Source organism: Squalius cephalus (genome assembly GCF_949319135.1).
Source record: "Squalius cephalus genome assembly, chromosome: 22".
Taxonomy (NCBI): Eukaryota; Metazoa; Chordata; class Actinopteri; order Cypriniformes; family Leuciscidae; genus Squalius; species Squalius cephalus.
The window spans coordinates 25,737,901-25,765,373 of NC_137143.1; the positions used below are offsets into that span (position 1 = coordinate 25,737,901).

At 39.5% G+C, this 27,473-nt stretch overlaps 1 protein-coding gene across 2 annotated transcripts in view; it reads left to right on the forward strand.

Annotated features, from left to right (window-relative positions):
• Nucleotides 1–27,473, forward strand: part of diaph3 (diaphanous-related formin 3) — a 323,176-nt gene that overhangs the window by 254,273 nt on the left and 41,430 nt on the right. For both annotated transcript variants that reach the window (XM_079856725.1, XM_079856726.1), the window contains 2 exons: nucleotides 9,662–9,757; nucleotides 12,250–12,312. In XM_079856725.1, the coding sequence (XP_079712851.1) occupies nucleotides 9,662–9,757; nucleotides 12,250–12,312 (159 nt within the window). The remainder of the gene's footprint in view (nucleotides 1–9,661; nucleotides 9,758–12,249; nucleotides 12,313–27,473) is intronic.

Consider the following 27,473-nt stretch of genomic DNA (forward strand, 5'->3'; position numbering starts at 1 on the left):
GAGTAACATGACAATCCTGGAGTGTCACTGAGCACATTGTAATCACTAAAACTGTAACTGGTTGCATGTTTTTACTCGACTGTGTCCTGCAGTTCAGTGTAAATTACCATTCTAAACAAAGCTGTTTACACTGGACAGTACTTGGGTGTTTCTTCAACTTCAAGCACTTTTACATTACTGTTCAAAAGTTTGGGGTCTCACCAAGGCTGCGTTTATTTGATTATAAAAAACAGTTGTACTACTTTATATTTAAAAGAAAAACGAAGAAAGTTGCTCATGATTGTAAAGGTCCGTTGGCAAAAATACTCATAGTTGAAGAAACACTCAAATACTTAATTTAAAACAAGTCTCTGATTGGCCATTGCATTCATTCACACAGCAGGCATGTGTGTGATTGGTTGCAACCCTTATCTGTTGCAAAAAAAAAAAAACTTTAGCCACAACAAGCATAGTCCTAAAAGAAATGATTTAACGAACATTGTTCCCTATTAGTTAATTGCTGCAATTAGATATCAATTAATTGTGAAGCCCTAAGTGTAAAAGAAAATTCACATTTTTAGCGCTCGTCTTGGCTCAGGTGCAGCAGGAGATGCAGACAGTGAGGCCACATCAAAGAGCTTTTCAGAGAATGTCGCCTTCAAAGAGAGACCATCCTCTGCTTCCTCTTCCCCCCGTCTGCTTTCTATCACAAATCTCTTTCACACCAATTAGTTTCTAATCATGTTCCTCTTTATCTCCCTTTTCTTTCCTGTACTCCGACTCAGAGCTCTGATGTCTCTCTGACACGTGCATGCTGGAAGTGAGCATGTGCATGCAGCTCTTTAACACACAAGGTTGCTCTAAGTGCAGTGTGCACACAGCTTTGGAAAAGACAGTGAACAGCTGTTTTTTATTCAAAAATAATAACAATTCTCCCTCTCTTTCTCTTTTACTCTCACTCACAGTTTTTGATGATGTCTGTCTCTCATCTGAAGTCAGCACAAATAGGCTCTGTTGTGTTTCCAGGTTACCATTGCCACCTCTCCTGTTCGTCTCCAAGGAGACTGTCAATTAAAGCGCTGTGGTAATCCAAACCGCCCCAGTGAGAGAGGGGATGCTCTGTATGTGTTAGGGTTAACGTAAGCGGGCTGCTCTTTGGTGGGTGGTAAGATGTGAGACAGAGAAGAAAAAATATAATAAATTGGTTTGGCACTGTTAGCAGGAGAGGAAGCTGTGCACTAGTTTCCTCTGAAATGTTTTGGAGCCACACACACAGAGAAGAGCAATGATTCAAGACCAGACCGGAGGAGTAGAGAGAACTACATGAACGTGTTTTCAGAGAGAGGGGAGGGTCTCTGTGCTTGTTGAAAGCAACAGACCAGACATCTAACAGAATTAGGCCACATATCCATAGACACGGAGCAAACACAGTCGCCTGTGCTATTCCCAATTCCAGCAAGTGCTGTAAAAGCCCAGCATTCTGGCTACTCTGTCCCAGATATGGGCTCTCCTCCAGGAGGAAGCCACAGGGGGACTCCCAGCTCCCTGGAGCTCAGAAACCAGCTGATGAAACCGACTCTGAGCCCTACAGCCTATGAAAGGGTATACTGAAATGGACAAATCCAGTAAAAGCTTAGTAAAACATTCCAAAACGAATAAAGCCTCACAAAGAGTCCATAATTTAACAGGGCTCAATTGAATTTTGCAAAGCAAGTGCAGCGCAACAAGTAATTTGTCTGTTCACACCGAAAGAAAAAATACTGCTTGACCCTCACTATATAGATTTCTCTATGGGCAGAGCTACAGCACAATACTAGAGCTAACAGAAACTCAGATTCACATGAAATAGCTGTTATTGCTTGATGAATTGTTATGCCTTTTTTGTACTCAGTGTTATGCACTGAAATACACAATGTGCATAATGTAATCTTTATATGTTTTATAAAAACCCACATCCCGCATCAGATTTAATTTATTATATGCGCTTAGTGCATCCATTTGTGTTTTTATATCATATAATTTAAAAAATAATTTATAAAAAGCATGTATTGTTCCTTCGATAACAATCCGTTCGCAAAGACTGCAGCACATTAGCCAGATGCTTTTAGCCAAAGCAATCTCAAGATATGCATTTTATCAGTGTGTGTGTGTGTGCTCTCTGGAAATCAAACCCATTGAGCATTAAAGGAGAACTCCGGTCAATTTTAACATTGAGCTCATTTTTTTGTAAATTTGAAGTGCTGTCAGTACAGAGAACAACGACAAAAATCGGTGTTGCCTACACCGTGTTATCCTCTTTTTAAAATTTGCACCCTAAAATTACAAGTGCACAGCCAATGTGAGTGATTCCTTCAGAGTGAACACGGTGAATCTGACTGCAGTAGATGTGAAAGATAGGAATAAAAATGATGTTAATTCAGCCAGCGCTCATACCTGTATTTACTTCCTGTTTTCGGTCGAAGTCCACAGTAGTCGATTGTCGAGTTCACGCAGTTAGTTAGTTACCTACTTATGATCATGCGCGTGAACTCGACAATCGACTACTGTGGACATCATGTCTCCTTTAACATCATGCTCTACTAGGTTCACAAAGCAATGGAATATGTTTCTTTAAGATTGAACCTTCTAGAGCTCAGGTGGACTCCTGCTGAGCTTATGCATGAGATCTAACAATTTTCCCTTTATTTTTCCCTGACGTTTCCTCCTTTCTTTGAAAAAAGTGAAAATATCTGACCTTTACGCTCCAGTAAAGGTTTAATAATCAGAATATGCACCTGACAAATCAGATTAGCAGGTGGCATTTTGTCAAAGCCATAGCAGACAGACAGCTGAGCAAATGCGCTCTTTGTATCTGTTCAGGAAAATATGATGTGAAAGATGAGAACAAGAAAAGAGGGTTGATGAAAGATTATAGGGGAGGTAATTGCTGTCTTCATTATTTGTCATCTCTCTTTCACCCTCTTCAGACAAATACGAGAGAGAACGGACATGAACTGTGAGCGGCAGTTGATACGTCAGGAATGATTGTGCTGTTCCGCCATTATTGCTCAACCTGTGCAGACACCTGTCCAGCCCCTTGGCATGCTGTTGTTTGATCTCAGATCAGTGAAATCATGTGTTTCTGTGATCCGTAATGAACGTCTCATAAATCTCAGCTGGACTGAATTGTAGCTTCTCCTTTAAAAGACATGCTACGCCAATAATAACGTGTTCATAAGTTGTGCTGACATGGCGATTAAGAGCAAATACATCTAAGGCCTTTCACTTTACTAGCAGCAGAAGGGCTACAGAAGGGTAGTTTCATAGGTTTTTAGGTTGAAGGAAAGCTGAAAGTAATTGAAGTACTTCACAAAATGATTAAAAAAAAAGTTCACGTTTATCATTACTGTCTCATGGCCCCCCTTTCAAGAAAATCTTTTTTTGTTGTACCTTCTTTGAAATGAAAGACAAATTCCACATTGCAAAAGGGAAACTGGTTCCAGACATTGTTCCATGTTGATAGATTACAGTATTGTGGATTAAACCGTGGACTAGTTATTTAAAAAAAAAAGAGGTAAATTTGTATTCATTTTTAAATGTTTTTTAAAAGGAAAAATTATAAAATGCCTTGATTTATACAGTTCATTGCTTAAAGATTTTTTAATTGATTTATGGAACATTTAGATGTATAGGGTTTTATTTCAAGAGCAGTCGCCCTCTCTCTCTGTCTTTCTCTTCAGTGTGAGTGCTTCTATTCACTCTCTCTTGTATTTATAAAAAAGAGGGAGAACTAAAAGAGAGGCAACAGCAATCAAGCCAAATGCCTTTTCCGTTCCTGGCTAAATCACACCATATCCTTCCCTCTCACACCTCCTCTCTCTTCTTCACTCAGCTCTTTATTAAAGTCACCCTCCATCCCTCTCTCCTCCATCAGAGACCCAGCAGGCTACCTCCTAGCACTTATCGCTCTTTCGGGTTCGCGCTCTCTCTTTCTCCATTTCTCTTAAATCACACCCTCTCGCTATCCGTCTATCCATCCATTCTTCCTGCAACCTGGCTATCTGGGCCTATCTTTCAAAAGAAATAAGAAACGTGCCACCTGGAAAACTGTGTTCAGGCTAATGTCAATCATCGTAGTCCATATCTACTCTCATTTCCCTTGGCTCACTCTCTCTCTTCTCAGAAAGAAGTAAATATTCTAATCATGACCCTTCCTTATAAATTGACCCTTCGCAAGAAGTTTGATTGACAGGCGATCTGACCAATCACAATCCACCGAATCCGCCATTTTTGTCCGACAAAGCAGTCAGGAGAGTTAGTAGATTAACGTTGAACTTGAAAAACGGAGTGTACTGACGTCTTTCCGTGGTTAAAACAACATTCCTTCTTATGTTCATTCATGTTTATTTGATGCTATAAATTAACTAGAAGGAAGAGATGATCGGTTCACGAGCATCTTTAACTGAGGCTCTACAGCGATCTGTCACGACACATTAAAGAGCCACAAAACGGTATTTATTGTTTAAATTTCTTTAAAAAATGACAAAATTTGAAAGGTGAGACTTTGTTTCATATCAAAAGTAACATGGTCTGTCCTGTCTGTCAGTGCGTTGTCAGTGCGCTGTCAGTGTCCTCTCTGCTCCGCAATGTATTTTTCAATGCGTGAGAGCATGGTGTGGCGTGAGAGCGGCGTGGCTTGTCGGACATAGCAACCGTAACTAAAGGGGGCGGGTCTTTTCGAACGATCAATTTTGTCGATTCAAGGCTTCATGTAAATAGTCAGGTCTGATTGAACAGCATGCACAACGCATGTCAGTGTAGCAAAGAGTCTCACACACACACCCACATGCACAAATGCATGTATCTGCTTTTCTATGATTGCATCTCTTTCCTCAAGCCTCCACTCAGTAGCATGTTACTAGTTATTTATCCTCTCTCTGCCTTAAGCATTCCTCGTTTTTTTTTTCTTTTCCCCTAGCTCTCTTATCGACTTATATTGTGTTCTGTAGTACCGAATTCCCTGCTAGTGGTGCACCTTTATGTCTTTTCACACCTGTCCATTAGCACCTGTCTGTCTATCTGAGAGTGCTGGTTTCTGAAGCGTTGCCGTGACAGCTGCTGCTGTCCTGGGTCCTGTGGGTGAAGAAGATGGTGTTGGAACACTGAGATAAGTGATTGACATTCACGCCTCATTTTCTCGTGGTCAGATTCAGTGCCAGCCACTCGCTCTTTGCTTTGCGAAAAAAATCATAACTCATTCGCTCACCACTCACTTAGACACTGCCCACTGTCAGCAGAGAGATTGGGGACAACAGCTTTGCATGTGTTTGTGTGTGTGTGTGTGTATATAAAAGAGTGTTCAGCAACATTAATTTACATATACACACAAATATTGCTGTTTATCGAGCAATCAGCCTCACCCACCCGCCTGTATGGTTGTGAAACATGGACTATCTATGCTCGACACGTGAAAATGTTGGAATCTCTCCTTATTAGATGCCTGCAGCGCATCCTCAAAGTGACATGGCAAGATTGAGTGCCACATACTGTATTGAGATCCTGCAAAAAACTAACTGTTGGAGTATAGAAGCAACCCTAATGCTTTACCAACTCAGGTGGCTTGGTCATGTTGTGAGAATGCCACCAAGTCGCCTCCCATGTAAGGTACTGTACGGTCAATTACATCTTGGCTGCCGTTCTGTAGGAGGTCAAAAAAAGAGGCTGAAAGACCAACTAAAAGGCTTTAAGAAGTGTGGGATAAAGCCCACATCCCTGGAAAGTAGTGCCCTGAATCGCACACTCTGCCAGCAACTTTGTCAGAATGGAGTACAAAGTTATGCATACATGAGAACTAAACATCGCCTGTCTAAACGACACCAAAGAAAGCAGGCCATGCTTGTTCCTGCCTTCCAAGACATTCAGGAGAAATTTGCATATGCCCTATCTATAAAAGACAGTGTGCTTCCCACATCGGACTATACAGTCATCAAAGAATCAACAAATTATAGATTTACAGATATTATTGATGGAGAGTTCTTGAAAAGCAAACAGTGTCACAAATCTGAATCTCAAATTATTTTAAATGTGACACTGTACAGTAAGTGAGTGAAGACAGTAGGTGTACAGAATGAAATTGACATGTAAATTTGTAACAGAATGACATGAAATTTATGTAAATATTCTTTACCTGGGTTGTAGAAGCTCTTCTCTTAGATGAAATACGGTTGCTCTGAGGACACAATTGCCTTATAATTGGTCTCTACCTGTGAATCATTAAAATCACTTGCCCATATGCTTTATCATAAACTCCCACAGTTATTGGAGCGTTATTCAGTCTGAATTAAATTAAAACGGTGAAAATGACTAAAGAACATATGCAAAACAAATGCATAAACTGCAGGTGGGGAAAAGTACATAACAATTGAAAATAATGCAGGTGTTTGGTGGTCCCAGTGGGCATTGTGAAATCTATATCAAACTACCCCAACACTGTCTAGACAGGTTTTTTTGTTTTGGTTTTTCACAAACAAGCAGGAGACTTGTGATGGAAGCTACAGAGAGACCAGCAAACACTTTGTAGAGGCTACATAGTTCTGGAGCTGAAGGTGCACCAGACAGCATATCAAGAGCCCTGGATAACACTGTCTGATTCAGGAGTACGATACAAAAGGGGACAAAAAGATCCGTGGCTGCGTTTACACTTGGCATTAACATGTGACCTGTACCCGGATGTTGTCCACATACACATTGAAAAGACAAGTGTAAACACGCTTCAGCGTGTCCAGGTTCGGAGGTAGTCGAGGATGCATTGTGATCGGGTCTCAGTGTAATGTAAACGCAATCCAACCATCGTGTCTGCATTCACAGGTGGACGTCACACGAAACTCCGCCCACTGTCATTATTCCCCCTCCTCTCTCCAGAACTGAGAGCTGTGTGATTTTGCAGTCGAGTGCGAAGTACATATAGGCTACATCACAAATATACTGAAATGTTTGCCTTCGCAGTTCGTGCCCGAAAGTTGCAGAACCATTAATTTTCTGTAAAGAACGCATTTTCCCCACCACAGCTGGCAACGTTCTCGGACCCATACGTTTCTCTTTACCGTTTCCATTATGGCATCTATCCACATTATTAGTAACCTACTTGCAGCCTCTTCATCCTCCTCATTTTGCGAGATTTGTAAAATGTACCCCTACTGAAAACCATTTTTAAAAGAAATCCCACCATTTCAGGTCGACTTTGCACTGGAGCCATCCCTTTTTCTTTTTTTTTCTCGGGAATGTGAGATCCGATCTATTATCCAGATACAGAAGCCGCTTGGCGTGGACAGGTGTAAACGCACCGTGTCCTGATTGGCTTATGATCCGATCTGCTTGATCGGATCACGGTGATCGTATGCTAATGCCAAGTGTAAACGCAGCCCATGTCGCAGCATTTCTGGAGTTTGCCAAAAGGCATGACACGGCACAGTTGCTCATGATGGAAATGTGGAAAAGATTTTGTAATCAGATGAGACCAACATAGAACCTTTTCTAGCTTCTAAGTGACATGTATGCTACAAATGTAGCATTGGCTAAACCATACCCGTAAAATGTTGTTAAAAACAAAATTAGTGAGTGGATTATGCAGCATACAGGAAAATTACGTGTCTGCCAAAAAGTGATTTTTTTTTTTACAAAAAAGGTCCTAGATGCAAGGCCAGAAGAATATTTCAAAGCAAATCTGTCTGGAAGAACGGATGAAATGATGGCAGAAACGTAACAAAGCCAGTACGTACTCTAGGGAAAAGACTTAGCTGTAATTTCTGCTCTACAAATTATTATTTTTATTATTGTCGTCATCATCATTGCATTATGTATTCTGTGCAAAAACATTTATTTTAAGCATATTTGCTAGCAAACAATGTTAAATGTAAATAAATGAAGTTTAAGTTCTTTGGGAAAACAAATCATAATGTCTAAAGTAGGATTTTTAATTCATTATGAAAATATAATGGATTCAGTTTAGCAAGTTTGTATTTCTGTTGGAGAGTGCAGTGATAAGTGGTTGGTCTATCTCACACACACACACACACACACACTTTATCACAGACTCACTCTCTTTGTGTCTAATTGAAGCTTGGCTAGTAAAGGTCAACAGTTCTGTGCTTTCTCTCCGTTGATAGTTTTCATTGTGGTCAACTGCCCCTTCTGAACTACTGACAGCACTCTGTACAAAAGAACCTTCTACCTTCTCCTCTGTTTCACACAATTTCTCTCTCTCTCTCTCTCTCTCTCTCTCTCTCTCTCTCTCTCTCTCTCTCTCTCTCTCTCTCTCTCTCTCTCTCTCTCTCTCTCTCTCTCTCTCACACACACACTCCCTCTCTCTATCGCTCACTTACTCAGACAATAGCTGCTGATTGAAAATGGCCTCACTATACTATCAGTGTATATGGCTGACTCTGTCTTGCTTTTTACAGAGAGCAACTCAACCGTGACAATGCTGCAGTCCCAAATAAGCTTCAGACAGCCCCTTTTATAAAGCCCCTGCAATTGTGTGTTTGCTTTTGCATTTAATATTTTAAGAAAACGCAGAAATTCAGATAGAATAGAGGAAGATTTCTTCTATTCAGTGAAATTCAGTGTGTATTTGCTTTAAAGGGAGTGACTGATGACTTCACTGAGGCTAATCCAAGACTCTTCATTCATGTGTGTTGTGTGTTTTATTTTCTGTAATATTATCAAATAATTTTATTGTAATTCCCTTTATCTGTTTTGTATTCATTATGATTGTTTTATTTTCTGTAATTTATATTAGATATAGTGTAGTAAATGTATATATCCAGAAGGATAAATGTACTATACTGTAGACTTGCATGTCACTAACCCTCATGAAATTATATCATGACTGTCAGGTTATACAGGTAAACGGTACTGGTTTAATTCTGAACAGCCCCTATGATAGGTGTCATAACTTATCGGTGGAGAAGTGGGCACTTCTGCAGCGTTAGCACACACGCTCATGTGCTTTTTGATTTGTTTTGTATTGTGTGCGTGTGTGCGCTTGCTGTGTCAGTGTAAAGATTAATATTTGGAGGTTACAGTGTCAAGGCCCGTAATGCTTACCCACACGCACCCATCTAGGGGTTCAACACACAACAGACATTCTCTCATACAAGCCTTTCTATCCAAACCTGCTGAAAAGCACACTTTCCTGCCAACCTGATTTATTCTCTGTCAGTGGATGTGTGTGCGTGTGCGTGTGTGTATAGTTTTTGTGTAAGCAGCAGTGCGAGCATATACGTGATGTGTTTGTGACCGTGAGCAGTGTGGTGTTCCTCCTACCTGCCGTGTGTCCCACAGGCCTCCTTGTGTCTGTGGAGTTGCTCTATGTGAAAGCCAGTGGCCTGAGGTTAACTGCTTGCACCACTCAGCTGTTTTTACGACCGGCCCTCCAAATGCTACAAAACACCAGCGGATTTGTGTAGAAGTGCAGAGGAGATGTATAGAGGAGTTTAAGGGCCTGTCTTGCCTCTCAAATTGTCCGAATCGACGCTGTGATATACCGTCCACAAAAGGCCTCTTTGGGTTTTTTTCCCTCTCTCTCTCTCTCTCTCTCTCTCTCCAGCATTCCTGCAGAGACCCTTAAGGCCGGTTTAAGTGACGCTATGGAATGCCCCTCCGCATCCTAATGTTTTCTCTTCTTTCTTCCTCTCTCCTGTAGAGAACGATGAGACCGGTGTGATGGATTGTCTGCTGGAGGCGCTGCAGTCTGGAGCCGCTTTCAGAGACCGCAGGAAAAGAGCACCCAGACCCCGAGGTGAGTCTACTCACACTCCACTCACATCCTGCCATCATTGGTTGTATTTCTTTCTTTCTTTCTTTCTTTCTTTCTTTCTTTCTTTCTTTCTTTCTTTCTTTCTTTCTTTCTTTCTTTCTTTCTTTCTTTCTTTCTTTCTTTCTTTCTTTCTTTAACTTGGCTTTTTATTTCAGAGCTCACTGTAATGCTCGACTCTGATTGGTCAATTCCAACAGATAAACCGTTAAACCGCTAAAATTTACTGTATTCCAACTGCTTTTTTCTTTCTTAGCTGTACAAGTTTCATGTCTATTTGCTTGTTTGTCGTTTAAATAGCTGTGTGATAAGTAGGATAATACAGTCAGCTGGTCATCATAACAACATAAACCCCTTCATGGTGACCAGAAACCCAAAGCAGAGTGGAGGGATATCTGTGTATTTTTCTTTTTTTTGTAATTGTGCGCAGCAGCCTAAGGCATCCAGTGGTTTAGAGTCTCTTTTTCCAGTGCATTGAGGGGTGAGATAAGGTAGAGTGTATCTTCTGCACTCTTCATGTTATGTGTCCGACCTACCCAGCTGAGAGGCTCAGGTTTGTTGACTTCAGACAGCTTCAGACATGCAGTTAATGGGTGGCATATATCAGTACAAGCCTGACCATAAACTCTTGAGTTTACTGTTCAAAAGTTTGGGTTGGTAAGATATATTTTTTTATGTGTTTGATATAAGCCCATTATGCTCACCAAGGCTGCATTTATTTTATTTAATTATTATTATTATTTTCTATTTTAATATATTTTAAAATGTAATTTATTCCTGTGATGGCAAAGATGAATTTTAAGCATCATTACTCCAGAAATGATTCTAATCTGCTGATTTGGTGCTCAATAAATATTTCTCATTATTATCAATGTTGAACACAGTTGCTGCCTAAACATTTTTTAGGATTATTTGATGATTAGAAGGTTCAAAAGAAAAGCATTTATTTAAAATAGAAATCATGTGTAACATTATACCACAAACTTTTGAACATTGTTATATACTGGATGTCTTCAGTTCGCAGACAAGTTTCAAACTCTTTAGGATGAAACCATTATTGTATATGGTTTGCCATACTGTAAGTGCACAATTCACAATTGATAGCTCTGTTCCAGTCAAAGTGTTAAAAGCTTTTTTTCTTCTATAGAAATCAGTACAGAATCAGCCCCCCATTAACAGCACATTTCCTCTGGCATTACAGGACCCAGTAACAGAAGTTTAATGCTGCTGACCACCTTCAATAGAAATCAGTGTGCTGTCAGGATAGCCCAACAAACTGACCTGGCAAATCAGAAAGACCTTGTTAAACGCTGCAGGAAATTTTTAACATTTAAAAAAAAAAAAAAAAATGTATATCATAACTCTCCTTCTACTGGGAAGCAGGGCCTAAAACTAACTTTTTGCTACACCTGCCAATGACCGGTGACTTAAGAAAATTTGCAGCGTTTAACAAGGTCTTTCTGATTTGCCAGGTCAGTTTGTTGGGCTGCAGGAAATTTGAAAGACCTGGCAAATCAGAAAGACCTTGTTAAACGCTGCTGGAAATTTCAACATTAAAAAACAAAACAAAAATGTATATCATACTGTAACTCTCCTTCTACTGGGAAGCGGGGCCTAAAACTAACTTTTTGCTACACCTGCCAATGACCGGTGACTTAAGAAAATTTGCAGCCATAAATATTTTTCACCGGCCTTGAAACTATTTTAGCAAAAAAGGCAGTTACGACACCAAAATTTTAGATACCAGTGAAGATTCACGCTTCTCTATTCCAATTTTGATACCACAGCTAAAACTATTATACTACTAACATAATTTTAAAACATTATTAAAGACAAGTAACAGTAGTTTTCAGGTAGAGACATTGAATAAAGTAATCAAATGTAAAATTTTGTTGTTTAATTGAAGGTACACTGTTACTTTTGGCCCTCTTGCGGTTAAAAAACAAAACTTCTGAGTTCTGTTGCGTTCTCTTTTTGCAATAATTTTTTTTTTTAAACAGGTGATTCCCTGGAGGTTAGGAAATTTAGCGTGCTCCATGTTAATAGGGGAGGGAGGGATTGGTTGGTGGGTAGTTGATTTCATCCGTGTTTTCATGTTCTCATTGTGGCATGTTTATTGTCAAAAAATGAAAATATAATAAATAGTCAAAAAAAAAAAAAAAAAAATAGACAGCAGCAGAAAAAAATATTTACAGGGACCCTACAGAGTATTTAAAATTAGCAAGGCTTAAACTTTAATCCCTATGTTCTCACAACATTGCATTGATAGAATTCATAAAAATGTTACCAGCCAACTGGCTATTGACACAGTTTCATATACTACTTGCTAATGCCGGTTTTTACTCGCATTTGGCACTTGGCGAGTGTTACTTTTAGGCCCTGCTAGGAAGTATAAGTGTAATATATGGAGAACAATGGTGGGTTTATGTATGAGAGTGGCACTCACTCTGTCTTGTCCCATGTCCTAATTTCCACAGATGAACCAAGACAAGTGCTCAACCCGAGTCCACAAAGACCTGTTCTGAAAGACTGCAACCACGGTAAAATCAGAGTTAATAAAAGAGAGAATATAATTTCTCTCTACTATTTGCTTCCATTTCTTCTCTTCGCCATTAACTGCATTAATTTTGCGCACTTACCCTGATCTACCAGCCATGCATTTTGAATGTGTGTTCTGTTTGGGTTAATGTCTGTTTTGTCTTCTCTCAGTCATGCGTCACTCTTTTTATTGATTTTTTTTATTTTTTATTTTTTTGCTTTCTTATAGCTACTCATGTTCAATATTTGGTCCAGATCAGGCTACTTGCTTATTTGAATGGCTCGTAACAGTCCCTCAAGGCCTCTATAAACGCCTAGCAAAAGGGAAATGATAGCAAAGGTTTTTTTTTTTTTTTAGCTTTCTAAGCTGCTGGTCATAAACACGACAAGTGTTATAGTGTGATATAGGTTCAGGAAAAGCTTCAGACTGCTTCTAACTACAAATTTTCCTTTTCTACCCAAACAGTGTTGGTGTTGGTGTTGGTGCTGGTGCTCGCTGGCTGATACTTTGTGTTTCCACTGACTTGAGAGCTGAATAATGATTTAACTGACCATTATTTTATAAGCTGCCCACAAACAAACATACTGAATCATAGTCTTTATTTACAAGTCTTACTCCTAGGTTTGAGAGCATATTTTAATATCCAACGTAATTTAATTCAGAATCTGTATTGCAAACAAAAAATCCTAAAAACTGTCTTAACTTTAGGACAACCTCATGTCCTAACTTCAAAATGATTTAAAAGCCAACTGTAAGATTATCATAACAAATAGCCCTGTCTGAGAATGGCATCACATGTATTAATTATACAAGATAAAGAACAGCAATGTTTGTTAGTGGAAAGACTTTTTGAACACCCAAATTATGTGCTGCACTTTGACGACAAAACACTGATAAATAATTACAGACTTCCATGAAATATAGTGACATGCTTTGCCTTTCCTACCAAGCTTATCAAAACTTCTCTTTCTGCAGCACTTAATTAAAAGCTCACCTATTTTGTTTCTCCATTTTAATCTCTAGCATTTACTTCACAGCAGATGCTTATGCATCATTGGTTGCTTGGTAACAGACCTGAGAGTTGATTACCGAACTCAATGGGGCAGTTTAAGATTTCCTAACTACAGATAATATGAGCTTTTGTAAGATAGGATAATTATCTTAAATCAAGGTAAGATTTGCTTCTGTAATACAAATTTGTGAAAAGAATCCTAAATTCGCTTGACATATCTTAAGACTCAAGATAGAAAGTTTCTGTAATATGCCCCCATGGTGTCTATCTCCTCAGTGATGTTTTACATCAGCCGCTTCCAGTGTAGATAACTTCTTGAAATGTTAAAAGGTATTTTTACGGTCTTCTTTTGGTTTAGCCTGCCCACTAATGTAACCATTCCTGGGTCAGTGTTTTTGACTCAGAAACTGCTTTTTCTTAAGTGGAAATGCACAGATTAGGGCTACATTGGGCACTGGCTGCAGCACCATCACCTCCATCTTACTGGTAGAAAAGGGGTATTGTAACTGTAAATATTTTTACAGTTTTCATATCTGAGTTGTCTCCTTTTTACTGCATGAATCAATCTTTTCTGTCTGCTTGCACGTTGAGTTTCGTTTTATTTCATCCAAACATGCTGCTTACATCTAGCCTAGAAATCTAGACGCACCCTAGCGGCAGCAAAATGTATTTTGCAGCCAGGGTAGTCTAGCAACTCTCCATTGACTTTTGTGCTGGAAAAATCTAAATTGGGTCAGGCCAATCACATCGCGTATAGAGTAGGCGGGGCGGGCTTAACATAATGACGACAGAGTTGCGACGGTTCCCTGCTATCTGTTACTTGAAAACAAAGAAGAGCTGCTGCTGGAGAACAGTCTTTCGAATCGGCTTTGGCCGCGACTCTGGAGGACTTGGAGTTAAGTTCTTCTTTGAGAAAAGAGCAAAGAACGGCACTTAAGTCATTCTTAAAAAAAGGAAGATGTGTTCGTAGTTTTGCCGGCCAGATATGGCAAAAGTTGAATCTATCAACTAACATTAGCTCCGCTGTTGGGAAAACGCTCTGGTTGGTTGAAGCGCTGTCCTATTGCGTGCAGAGGGAATTTGAAAGACAGTTTATCCCGCCCCTCGGATTGAGCCGTGTCTATGGTGAGTTGCCAGACCAAATATCTTGATGTAGGTCTGGCTTGCCAGGCTAGCTTACAACTCGTGTGGTTTTGTGATTGGACAGTTGATGTAAGTGTCGGGAGTCAGCAGGGTTATAATCAATGTCATGTGCTTTAGCTGTCGTTACCACCAGGTGTTAATGTATCATCCAGAAACGAGCTGTGTGCGGAGAATGCCACATTTCCAGGAAAACCGGACGCCCAGAAACATTGCTGAAAAGGCTTTCCCACTATTGTCTGTTGACTTAGCTGTTTTGTTTTTTCTTTTTTCATGCTCTCTTGGAAAGTTACAAAATTGCAACATGTTGCGCTCTGTTGAATCTTTTGACATGACAAGTATCAATGTAACCATCAATCCAGTTTTTTCTGTAATAAATGGGATCAGCGTTTGATGTGTAGTGAGAATCAGGAAAACCATCTGGAGCAAGATTCAATCAAACTTCCCTCTGTACGTTTTCGCATGCATTTCTGTTCAGATTGTTCCCGTTTTACCTCATAGACTTCTCAAGATCTTCAGTTTTCCAGTGTTATGTACAGTAGTGATTGTTCTAATATGCATCAGCAACATAACATAAACAGACTTGGCTGTCTTGTCAAAGGTTGCTTCATAATCGTTATCAAGGCACTTAAAAAATTAAGCTGTAACCCCATTAACAGTTATTGGTTTTAATAGGAGTCCCTGCAAGCATACAGGAATACAATTACTCCTAGATCTCCTCCCACACTCACCCAGAGCACTGATAAAGTCTGCTCTCGCTCCCACTAGTGTTCTCTTATGACTTATCTCAAATTAGATTGTGCGTAGAAAAGAGAGAGTGAATAGACAGAGAGAAAGATGTGTGCGTATGTGCGATCCATCATAAGAAAGACTGCCGCAGCTCACATTAACTCCCCTCATATGTCTCTCAGCAAAAAGTAATGAAGGACACAGGGCATTCTGGGATATCAAGTGTGGCGCCCTCCCCTCCGTGGTCCTCTGAAGCATCAGAAGAGATGTGGGAGTCTGGCTGCGGGGCAGGGCACTGGTGCCCTTGTCCCTGTGTTTTATTCTAGACTAGGCTGACTAATGGAGCCCCGGGCTTGTGTATGTTCATGCGGGCCTCTGCAGTTCTACAAGCCCCTCTGATGGCCAGGCTAATTAGTTCTCATCTCACACCAGGCTTCAGTCCAATTCATCTTCATTTCGGCTGTGCCATCTGCTTTTTAAATAAAACTCTAAAGTGTCTCTTGTTGCACACACTTTGTCCTCTTGGTGCCTCCCAGACTAAATGTAGCGCTTTATTTGCACTGAGGTGGATGATGAACTTGTCTGTCTCTGGAGAGTTTTGCCAGGCATGAGATATTGTGTTTGTGTGGAAGGACCTCTCATTTGTCATGTAGTCAACATGAAATGCCATTTGCAAACTATTTTACTTTCGCTTTTGGAGGTTAAAGGTCAAGTTCACTCTCCAGAGCATCTCAACTTATCCCAGTGACAACTCTCGTTTCTCAAATATATTGTTATCTGCTATTATTGCTGTAACCTTTATTAAAGTAATCACAAATATTTTACAAAGGCTGCATGACATTTAACAGTGGCCTAAAACAATGGCTATAAAGCTACATTTGGCTATTTGTTAATACAATTTCCCACACAGCCTTGGTGACCCCAGCCGGAAAATAGTCATTTCAGAAGCAGAGCATATATTTACTATATAAAGGTTTACAAAAACAAACATGTATGTATTTAAATAATATACACTGATGAATTATCCACAACAAGACCAAGAATATTCAATAAGTAATCAAGTTTTCATGTTGACTTTAAGATGTTATTTGCACGTTATGTGAGTTTGTCTCTCTCTCTAACGGGTTTTGCCAGATATGAGACATTGTGTTTGTGTGGCAACCTCATTCGTTTGCATCCTTATTATCTGTATGTATATTATTTAGTTGGTTCCCTTCTTTTAATTTGAAGTGTATATAAATCAAAATTAGATGTTCTGTCTCTCTGCAATATGTTTTTGACTGTCAGTTGATTGACAGTGTAATGAGTGCAGTGGGAAAAGACCAGTGGCTGAGAGAGTGAACACATGCTGAAGTATGTCAGGCCTGTCCCGTCCCTGTCCCCTCTGCCACTGTGTAGTGCAAATACCCCTCAGTAATTGATCTCCAGGGCTTGAGTGTTTCACACTCCAGTGGAGCAGCAAAGCGAATTAAAATCAAACACATCTGCAACAGAAGACACTGTATTTAACCACAAAAAATGAACTGGTCAGTCTGGTGTGTGTAACCATTAGAGCAGTGGGAATGATATGTGTGGAATGTGTGTGCTTCTGTGTATAAGCCAGTTGGAATTGACAGACGCGGGTCGGAGCAATAAGACTTTTTTTTTTTTGAGATTCCCTTTACACAGGGCGACAGCTGCCTTAAGAGTTCCAGTGTCTCAAATCGAGTAATCTGTGGAGATTCAGGTCCTTAGACTTATGCCTTTGGTCATCTATTACTTTCTTGAACTCCGTCAACAAAGGTATAAATGCTGAGGTAAGAACACACACTCACAGAATCTTACATTACCTCTTTTTGTGCACTACAAACATCCAGAATGTGTGCTGTGGTCAAGATTAAGAAGTAAAATCTCTCAGTCCAATCCCCCTCTCATTTTAGTAGCCTCTTTCCCTCATTCTCTCTCTCTCTCTTCATCTGTGCCTGAGGCAACACTTAAAGCCTTTAAGTGTGTCTGGAACCCCACATCCTTCTACCTGCTTTTTTTTTTTTTTTTTTTTTCTCAGGATGAAGATAAAGATGCTTTATGACTTGAGTGACCAGGGTTAGGATAAGACTTGCGACAGAAAGAAGACGAGTGAATGGATTGAGGGAGCGGTCTGGCTCTTAAGGGGGCTCGGGCTTCAGAAATGATGGATTATTTGTATTTGACCACATGGAGTGCTTTGAATCCACATCGAAATTGATTCAAGAAACTCAAGTTGTAGCTTTCACTGGTAACTCTTGGCTTTTTTGCTCAGTGCAGGTACAACTTTAATGTACTGGTTAGTGGGAGAGAGTGGGGTAAGCTGTTCTACAGCTGTCTCCCATCTAACAATGGTATAATAATGCTGAAAAATGTCAATTTTAACCATGTTAATGGGTAAGTTGAATATATATATCTTCCACTCTCCACTACTATTTTTTATTTTATTTTATTTTTTCATTTTAATGTTTTAAAGTTTTATTAATTTTGTTGTTTGTTTCCATTTTTATTAGTTTTGTTTTTGAATATGCATAAAACCTGCATACTAATTTATTGCTTACTTTTTAATGATCATTTTTAGATCATTATTGTATTTTCTTTTTCCCCCGACATGCAACAGTTATCATTATGAAGGTCAGTTTTCTGATCTCTCAATCGCAGGAAGCGGTCTATGGTGGACCCTTTGTTAATATATGTCCATGACAAAATTACTAGATGAAGGTAGTCATCTTACCCCACTCTCTCTTATGCCAGAAAAGGCACCAGTACAATTGTCACCCTTCTGCCTTAGATGCAGATAGAAAACCCTCCTTTTCAGTAAGCCTTTAGGTCTGAGCTCTACTACCTACTGATTAATATTCCACCCAACAATGATCATGTAACATATTTCTGAATTAGAGCCTGAAATTGATTTTATAGCTGGCTGGGAAAGGTCACTCCACACTTGGTAAATGAAACCAATGGAAAGTTTGCAGTCAGTGGGGTATGCACCACTGCTAAAGGTTTTATGAGCATGTTTGATAGACAAGATTGATTTTATGCATAATCCTGGACCTGATCTGTTAATTAGGAAACATTGAACATTGACATTTGCCACCGTTGAATTATTGAAAAATTACGCACATCTGTGGTGGCAATCTAGATATAACACACAACAGTATACAGATACAGGTTGTTACTGCGTTTTCTCAGGTTTTTGCCACTGAAACACTATCATACTCCGCCAATTACTATGTTGAAAGTAACTATTTCTGCATATAAATGTCTTGGTTTGGATACAGGTTTGGAACAGTGTGAGTAAATGATGACAGAATTTTCATTTCTGGGTGAACTATCCCTTTAAGGCTCTTAGAATTTTTGCACATTTGCAACTTTATAAAATTTGGAAAAATAACATGGTGTAGTGATATGGAACTGTGGATAATTGTATGCTAATCTTAATTAAGAATTCGCCAGTTCCATGGTTTAAATAAAATGTAGTCTAATGATTTGGACAATCAAACACTTATAAAAGGCTTCAGTAAAAAGATTGTAAATTGCAATACACCCCTTATAATCCAATTACATCTCCCTCATGAACCTTTCAGTATACGCACACAAAAAATAAATGTCTCGAATGATTTTATTTTAGGTAATATGTCTATTATGAAATCCTTTTTATAGCATCAAATGGCTTATGCTCTCAGTCAGGCTGTACTGGAGAGCCACACTGCTGATGTGGAGAAAATTTGCTTCAGGCTAGAGGTTTAGTGATATATTCTCTCTCTCTCACTCTCATTTCTGCCTCGTCCCATCTCTCAGGCCTAAGAGCCTACAGGGTAGGGGAGAAATAAAGTGTACGGATGAAAATGGAGATAATATACAAACTTATCCCAGTCTGTTCTGGATTTGAGGCATTCATCACCGCCCAATACAATACGCTCTTACTTGTTCAGAGAGCCTTCAAGCTGTTGCAGCACTTCCAAAATAGATTATGCGATATATATACCCAAGGCAGTTTGTAAACAGTACATACATTAGGGAATTTATGCCCTATGAGCTCTTTTAATCATCTGCTCACTACCAGGACTCTTACTGCACCCATTTAATATCTAGCATTCAGAAAGTCCCATTACTTTGCTATCGAACACAAGTATTGTTGCAAAAGTACATAAATACAAAGCTCTTTTTTCACACCTCCTGATTTCTTAAATGGATTTATCAAGATGAATCAGGTCCGCGCAGGGCGTACAAATGCAGGATTTTATTTAAAACTCCCATCTAAGCAATGAAGTGCACCATAGCGCACTCATTTTTCCTTCTCTCTCCTCCTGATGTGACAGAACCAGAGGAGAAGGAAAAGCATTATTTAATCAGCACGTCTGAGAGCATCGCGTTCTTCTCTTTCTTCTCTCTAATTGATGTCTCGTGTCATTGTTCTTAAAGTTGGACTGTCTGAACTCTTGATTTATCTGCGTTTTAGAGCCATACATCATCTGCACCTCACATACTCTGCGTTTCATTAGAGTGAAAGATTAATTCAAGAGTCTGTTCAGGAACATTGACTGAACACACACCCTCTTCTCTTCCGCTACTTTTCGCATGGTAAAATATACAGTGTTTTGGCATCTCGCAAATAGCAAAAATGTCATACGGAGCAAGATCAAATCTCATCCCATTAAACTCCTCAGGGCCGGACAAACACAGCGTGTCCTGTCAGCTCTCTCTCTCTCTCAACCTTCATCCATCTCTCCAGGGCTGTTGTGCTGCTTTCTGAACACTAGCTGCATCTCTCAGCACTTCCTGTAAATCAAAGCCGTTCTCTCCTCACCAGACTCGTACAGCGCGTCTCTGTAAAGTGAGTTTGTACATACCTTGCCGGCTGAAGATTTGTGTGTTTGTGAGGGAGAGTCTGCGAGCAGAGAAGTTTCTCAAACAAAAGAGGAGGCTATGAAAACTAGCATTGTGGAGGAGGAGATTGAAGAAGAAATGGTGTTTAAATTAAATTACGACAAATATAGTTATAATGCTATGCACTTGTTTGAATATCTATTCTCAGAGTTGCATTAGGATTTCAGATAATTCATCAAAAACACAAATAGCACAGGAACTGCACTTATAATGTCGCTGTCCACAAATAGCCATGCTATTATGAGTATTTGACTAATTATTGTCTGTATCAGATAATACCTGTTTTCAAGCATACAGTGCTCGATTAACACAGCTCGATTACAGTGCATCTTCGCAGTACATTTCACTGTACGATTATAGTACATCTTCGCGTAAGTTAGATTAGTAAGTCTATTTCTTAAAAAAAGGCAAGCTTGTTTTCATATTCATCTCATTGCCTGAGATGCACATTATAGTGTCATGTATCAGAAGTAAAAATAAATGTTGAAATTCAGAAAGTATTATTAGGAGAAAATGGTAAATCTGCAGAAAACCTGTGCTGCCTGTTAAATTAAAGCAATTAAGCTGCAAGCATGCGGCTAGTCTTTGTAGAAGGCTGAATGTAAATAGATGTAAATGGAAACCCTTGGTAAATTAGAGCACATGTGCCATATCTAGTCATGCTTTTACATGTTCTCATTGAAATGTCACAGGATTGCAGTTTCTGTGGGGAGTCTCAGTAGATGTCAATCAGTAGATTTGACTCTTTGTAGACAGACATGTTAGCTTGTCCCATTTTAACTGGTTGTGATGATTTACTTTCCATCTAACTTTGCATGGAAAAGAGCAAAGACTTGTGTGCCCTAGAAGAAAGCAATGAAAGTGTGGGGGTGAAGGATCTGAAGCACATCTAAAAGCACCATCAAAGTATATACTTTATAAGTCTAGACCTCTTGTGTGATATATTCTGAAGTATATATGCTATACAACGATTGTCAGTAAATGATGAGTAAGATTATGCTTTGTTCCTAGCGTGGAGATATTATATGATGTCATTGCATTTGTTTTACCTTTTTTTTTTGTTGTCCTTTTTGACTCATGGTGCTTTTTTCTTGTTCCTCGTAAAAACGTCAGAGTTTGAGATTTTTTGTGTTTTTGAAATATCTCTTATGCTCACCAAGACTGCGTTTAAAGTACAGTAAAAAAACAGTAATATCGTGAAATATTATTGCAATTTAAAATAACTCTTTTCTATTTTAATATGTTTTAGAATGTAATTTATTCCTGTGATGGCAAAGCTGAATTTTCAGCATTATTACTCCAGTCTTCATTGTCACGTGATCCTTCAGAAATCATTCTAATATGGTGATTATAATATTGAAAAAAAGTTATGCTAATTAATATTTTTGTGGAAACCATGATGCAATGTTTGGATCACATAGATCTATCATAGAAGTATCATTATCATTATCATTATCCTGAGAAACAAAAAAGGTATCTCAATACATCTGTATATGATTGTATCTGCTCAATCCTGTTTGCATTGTATGGAAAAGTGCAGCTTGGACATTCTGCAAACCCTCTCCTTTTGATTTTTTTTATGTTTTTTGAATGACATGATGGTGAGTAAATGATTATTGTTTTTGGGTGAACTAAATAATATTTGAACCCATGTTTGACCATTATAACATCTTTCCTCACTCTCACAACAAACATCAGAAAGTAATAAAAGCAGGTGGTGCTGGGGTGCAGAGAGAGAGATAGAGAGAGAGAAAGAGGGAAAGAGCCTTAATCAGCCCACTGACAGAGGGCAGGCTGAGCTGTGGGTGGCTGACTAATCTCTGATTACTCTCCTTTCCTCCATACAAACCTCACAATGACTCAGCGTGTTACGCTGTAATACAGGATGCACTGATAGACCCTCCGCTGGAGCCTAATGCTCCAACCAGGAGAGAGCGAGAGATAGAGAGGGGAGTACAGACGCAGATAAGAAAGAGAGATGGACACGATGAATGCCTCTTGAGGAAGGGGCAGTGACTGGATTAGTTGGTGGGGGATGCTCAGATTGGTCAGTGGAGGAAAATTACTTGATTGGGAAGGGAGTAAAGACATTAAAGACCTAGTAGAAAAACGAGAATGGAGTAGCCATAACATTGTTATTGTTAACTGACATTAAACATAAAAAAATAAAAAAAGTTCATTAATTGAATAAAGTAAAATACAGATATTAGATGAAGAAAACAGAAATTTGAAATGTTATCCTATAGTCTCAGCCTCAGACGTGACCGTCACACCCGTGGACCGTTTCCTTGAAAGTCTGATGCATATGGCACACAAAATGGGAAATGCTTCGGCAGTTTTGAAGTCGCCACCTGATTGGTTGAATTATCTAGGGTTTCCGGGAGGCGTGTGTGGCGTGTTCTTTATCGTTCCGCCTGGAAACAAAACCGCCGTGATTCCAAACTCGCTTATGGAAGAAAAAAGCCGTTGTGTTTACTATTGTGACAATGAGCACTAATCAGGATCAACTAAACGCTGGATTTTCAAAAGTATGTGAAGTTCACATTCACAGCACCATTGATGCGCCATTGTTGCAATAAACTTGCACATCATTCTTGAATGAATTGCACGCTGGTTTGTTATTGTAGGGACATAAAAATTTTCCCCTAAAAATATTGTTGGTTCAACTTTAAAAAAGTAATTACCTGGTTGCCTTAATTTTGAGTTCACTGAAATAAAAAAATTGAGTTAATAAAATGGAGATAGGTTTAATCAACAAAAACTCAAAATATTATGTTATCTGAACCTCATTAATTATCTAAGTTGATTTGACAAAAGAAAAAAAATTGTGATAGATTATGAATGTTTTTTTTTTTTTTTTACAGTGTATAAATAATGCTGAAATAACACTGGAATGGAGAGAGTAAAGACAGGGTTGGAGAGGTGCATTGTTGTATGTACCGGAGAATGCAGATGTGAGAAATACATTGTACGTACATGGTGGGTGGAACAACCTTTTCAGAGCTCTCTCTCTCTTTCACATAGTTACTTTGAATGGATTGGTCAGGAAGTCTGAGTTTGGTATGCAATCAAACACATAGACAAAAAGGGAGAGAAGAAATAAAGGTCCAGTTAATTGAATTTTACAGTCCCCTTATCTCAGAGCAGCATGCAGACCAACCCCTCCCATAACCGCTCAACACAAGATATCTCTCTCCCTGCAATGGCGTGAGGGAGGGACAACTGGCACATGTGCATCCGTATTAAACAGACCTCCTCATGCCTGCGTTCTCCAAATCCCTGGCATTGCACATGTTGAACATTCAAAGGACAGGTGATTTTAAAACAATTAGGAATTATGTGCAAGATTACGGATAGTAGACACTAAAAGAAGTTAAAATGGTTTGGAAGCCCAGGGTGGAGGGAAAAACGTTTCGATTTGTTTAGGCAAATCAAACGCTGATTTGATTTGCTGAAGCGGTTGAGAAGGTACTAATCAAGGCCCTTGTTTAATTATCCCCTCTCTTTCTCTCTCTCTCACTCACTCTTTTTCTCGTTCTTCCTCAGTAACAGAAGAGATTGATCTGAGGTAGGCTATGCAGAGTGGGAGCTCTGTCTGGCGCACGTCCTGCCGTAATGCCACAGAGGTTGCCATGGCAACAGAGTGGCTGACTGAGTGGATTGGTTGCTTGAGGAGACACATGTTGAATGCTGAACGAGGCTGTTTGTGCCATAGATTTGTGCCAGAGAGAGGGAGAAGAGAGGGTGTGGATCTTTGTGGACGTGGATGGTTGTTGCGGCATGACCAGCGTTGGAGTACGGCTGTTGAGTTTAAGCTCCGATAAAGCTGTTAGGTGGTAAGCGTAGTAAAAATCCTCGAGACATTTTTATGACATAATGAAAGCTTCCTTCAGCCTGACTGGCATATCATCCTCAAGCTCTTCTCCAAATCCAGACCATGCCATTCCGGATCGGAGGCTTTCAGAGGATCCGTGTCTTGGTGGCTCGCACGTAGAGTACTTCCTCCTTATTGATCTGGCAGTCGGGCGGAATCTAGCGACGTTCCGCATCAGTGAAATTATTCTCAGGGTGTCTTGTGGGTGGTTTACCCCTCGGCGCTTGGCCGTGGGGCTGATACCCTCCCCTTCAATGGACCCCCTAATCCCATCTCTAACCCCTTGTCGTGGCCTCGGGGCATAGTCCTAGCCGTGCTCCCCCAGGTGGGTTGGGATCATTAGGGCAACTTGTGCTGTGATCACCTTCCTCTAAGGTATAAATTAACCAGCCCTGCCTCTCTGATCGGCTGCAGAATGATCCCCGCCGGGACCCACTCAGCTGCTAGACTTTATTAACATCTTTTCGTCCCACATCATGTATGGAACATTTAAGGCAACTCTGTAGCGTGTCCACAATGCTTAAAGGTACAATATGTAAGAATTTTGCATCAAAATATCCACACAAAAAAAACACTTGCACAGTGTTATATATGTCTTTCAATTGTGTACTTTTTTTATCCTAAATGTTTAGGATTTTTAAATTCAGAGAAATTCACAATTTTAAATATTGCCCGTCCCTTGTCACTTGTCCCTGGTTTCCGCTAGTACTCCCATAGTAACTATGGCATCAGACGTGGACAACTGCGAAATGTCTAGCGTCATGCTCGCGCTGTTGTTGTTTCGTTCAAACATTATGGACCATGGCAAGCAGACTTTGGGACAAAAGGAAAAATAAAACGAGGATCATTATCAGTGTGGCGTTTTCGAGATGCCGAGAGCTCCACGTCCGCGACAAACTTCAACTTGACAGGGACGCTGCTCTTGCATGTACTTTATTAGACAGGTGAGCAAATACACATAAAACGAATGATTGTTATATAGCTCAACATGATGAAATGTTAGAATATGATCAGTGTGTTATTCTAATGTTGATCTAGCTTACTGCTAGTCTCATTCAGCCAACAAACTAACACAGAATAACATAACTTTCAACACACTCAAATGCAGCTTAGTATGATAGTGTAGACCAAGTGAAACAGCGCTTCGTTACCTCACAATTTTAATTTGTTACATAAACTAACCAGTTCGAGTATTAATTCAGCACTTGTGGGTACGTTAGTTCGGTAGAATGAAATGTCCTCATTCCTTTATATCCGCGGGACTCGCGTGTGGCGCTGATATCTGTCTCTCATTAGCAATCTCACCCTGTTTCATACCACAGTCATGTTAAAAAACATAAATGTATTCACTTATCCATAAACATTATTTCTCAAAAACATTATTAGATCCATCGGCATGATGACAATTTCCATTCAGCTTATTCACTGCATTATCAATCTACGCCTTTGTTATTGTAAGAGGTTAGCAACCCCTAGCGGTGAAAAAACTTACATATTGTAGCTTTAACCGGTAGAGTCACAGGTTTTCGTAGACCATTCTCAATGTTTCTATTTATTTGCTGCTGTGTGCTGTGCACATTGCACGAAGGATCGGTGACGGGGGTCACACATTACGCAACATTTCAATAGAAAGAATCGCCAACAACTCTGTATGGTCTACAAACTACATTTCAAAAGCAAAAGCAGGCGAGAAGTGATTCAGGAAAAAACAAAGTCATGCATGAGACATTTATTCCTGTTAAAAACGGTAGCACGCAAGAAGTTGTCTGTGCGCTGATTTGCAGCGAAAAAAGAAGAATATGAAAGAGAGAGTGGTTGCTTGCAGAAGTCATGCTTGCTGATGTTTTGTTGCAGGTCTATGACTCGTCCCCCTGAACTTTCCCTTGCCCTGTATCTTACTCTCTCATTGGCTGTAGGTTGTTGCCAATGTAATTTCCAGTCAAAACACATTTCACACACACACACACACACACACACACACACACACACACACACACACACACACACACACACACACACACACACACACACACACACACACACACACACACACACACATATATATATATATATATATATATATATAATATTATTATTATTATTACTGAATGTCAAATTTGGACTTGCCTATTCCCCCTATTCCTCATATTTTTAAATAAAAGAGTGGATGGTTTTGAAAGATATACAGAATAATATATTACTTAAGATAGTAACACAGAGCTGCATATTCATCCACACACGTTCACAAAGTGACAAGCGTCTCAGCCCCACACAGGAAGCATTATAGGTTATAATTACAGCGCTTGACATTCCACTGTGTTAGTCTTTATATTAACACATCCATTTAATTTCTTGCATTTGCTTGGCCTCTTTCTTTTATTCTGTCTATTTCACTCAGGCAGCAACTCCAAGTGAAGTACACAGGAAAACTCTCAATTGATTCCTGTAGACATTAGCATGTTGCTAAGCTAACAACATGGTATACTCTATAAGCATAAAAATGCATATATTTTTGTTAGACTAAACAATTTAATCAAATTTTTTTTTTCTGTATTCAATATAATATATCATAATCAACATTTCTGTCCACGTGTCTGTCATTCACAATGCATTCTGGCCCTCTATGCAAAGTATACTTAGTTTTTCCTTGTTCATTGGCCAGCTTGCATCCTTTGCCTCAGAAGTAGACCTAATTATAGCATAAATGCTGTCTAGGTAGCAGCTCACTGGGTTTTGGAACAAAGCTATTCTCTCTCTGTTTTTTCCTTTGCTTTGAAATCCCAGCTCTAAACGCAATCATGTGCTAGATGCAGGAAAACAGCAGTTTTTACCCTTAACACGCAGTTAGTTTTCCATTCATCTAATGAAGATAAAAGGCAATTAGGTTGGTGTTCATTAACTCCTATTTTCGAATTAAATTAGCCTTTTGTGAGGTAATGGGGTTTGTTTATGTGTGCTAGTGCATGTGTCGTTGTCATTTGCATTTTTGCATTTTAGTGTTTGTTTGGCCAGGCTAATGAATGAGAAATTGCAGAAGTGAGACAGAGAAAGCTGTGTAAAATCTCCCCCAGCCATGAGATGCCCTGAGGAAATCACACACGTTCTGCTTAAACAGTGATATTAGAGTTGTATTTCTCACATGCCAGCTGTATCACCGCTCTTTTAGAAAAACACTCATGAATGCACTGTTGCCAATGACAGTTTCCCACACCGCTTCTCTGTGAGTGCACATTTGCCATAGTTTTCATTTATTCTATACACACAGATGCATGTCTATCCGACTGTAACCCGCAGCGTGTGTAAAGCTGTTGGATTACCATACCTTCCTTTTTTTATTTATTAGGTAATTACTGGTTTAAACCCTCAGGATTATGTTGCCATTCTTGTTTAATGTTTAAATCACCGTTTTGCCCACTCTCTCAATGAATGGTCACATTAAAGCAAGCGCACACAAGATGAAAGATCATTACCCTTTGTACACTCAAGACCCATACTCTCTTTGGTGCGCACATAA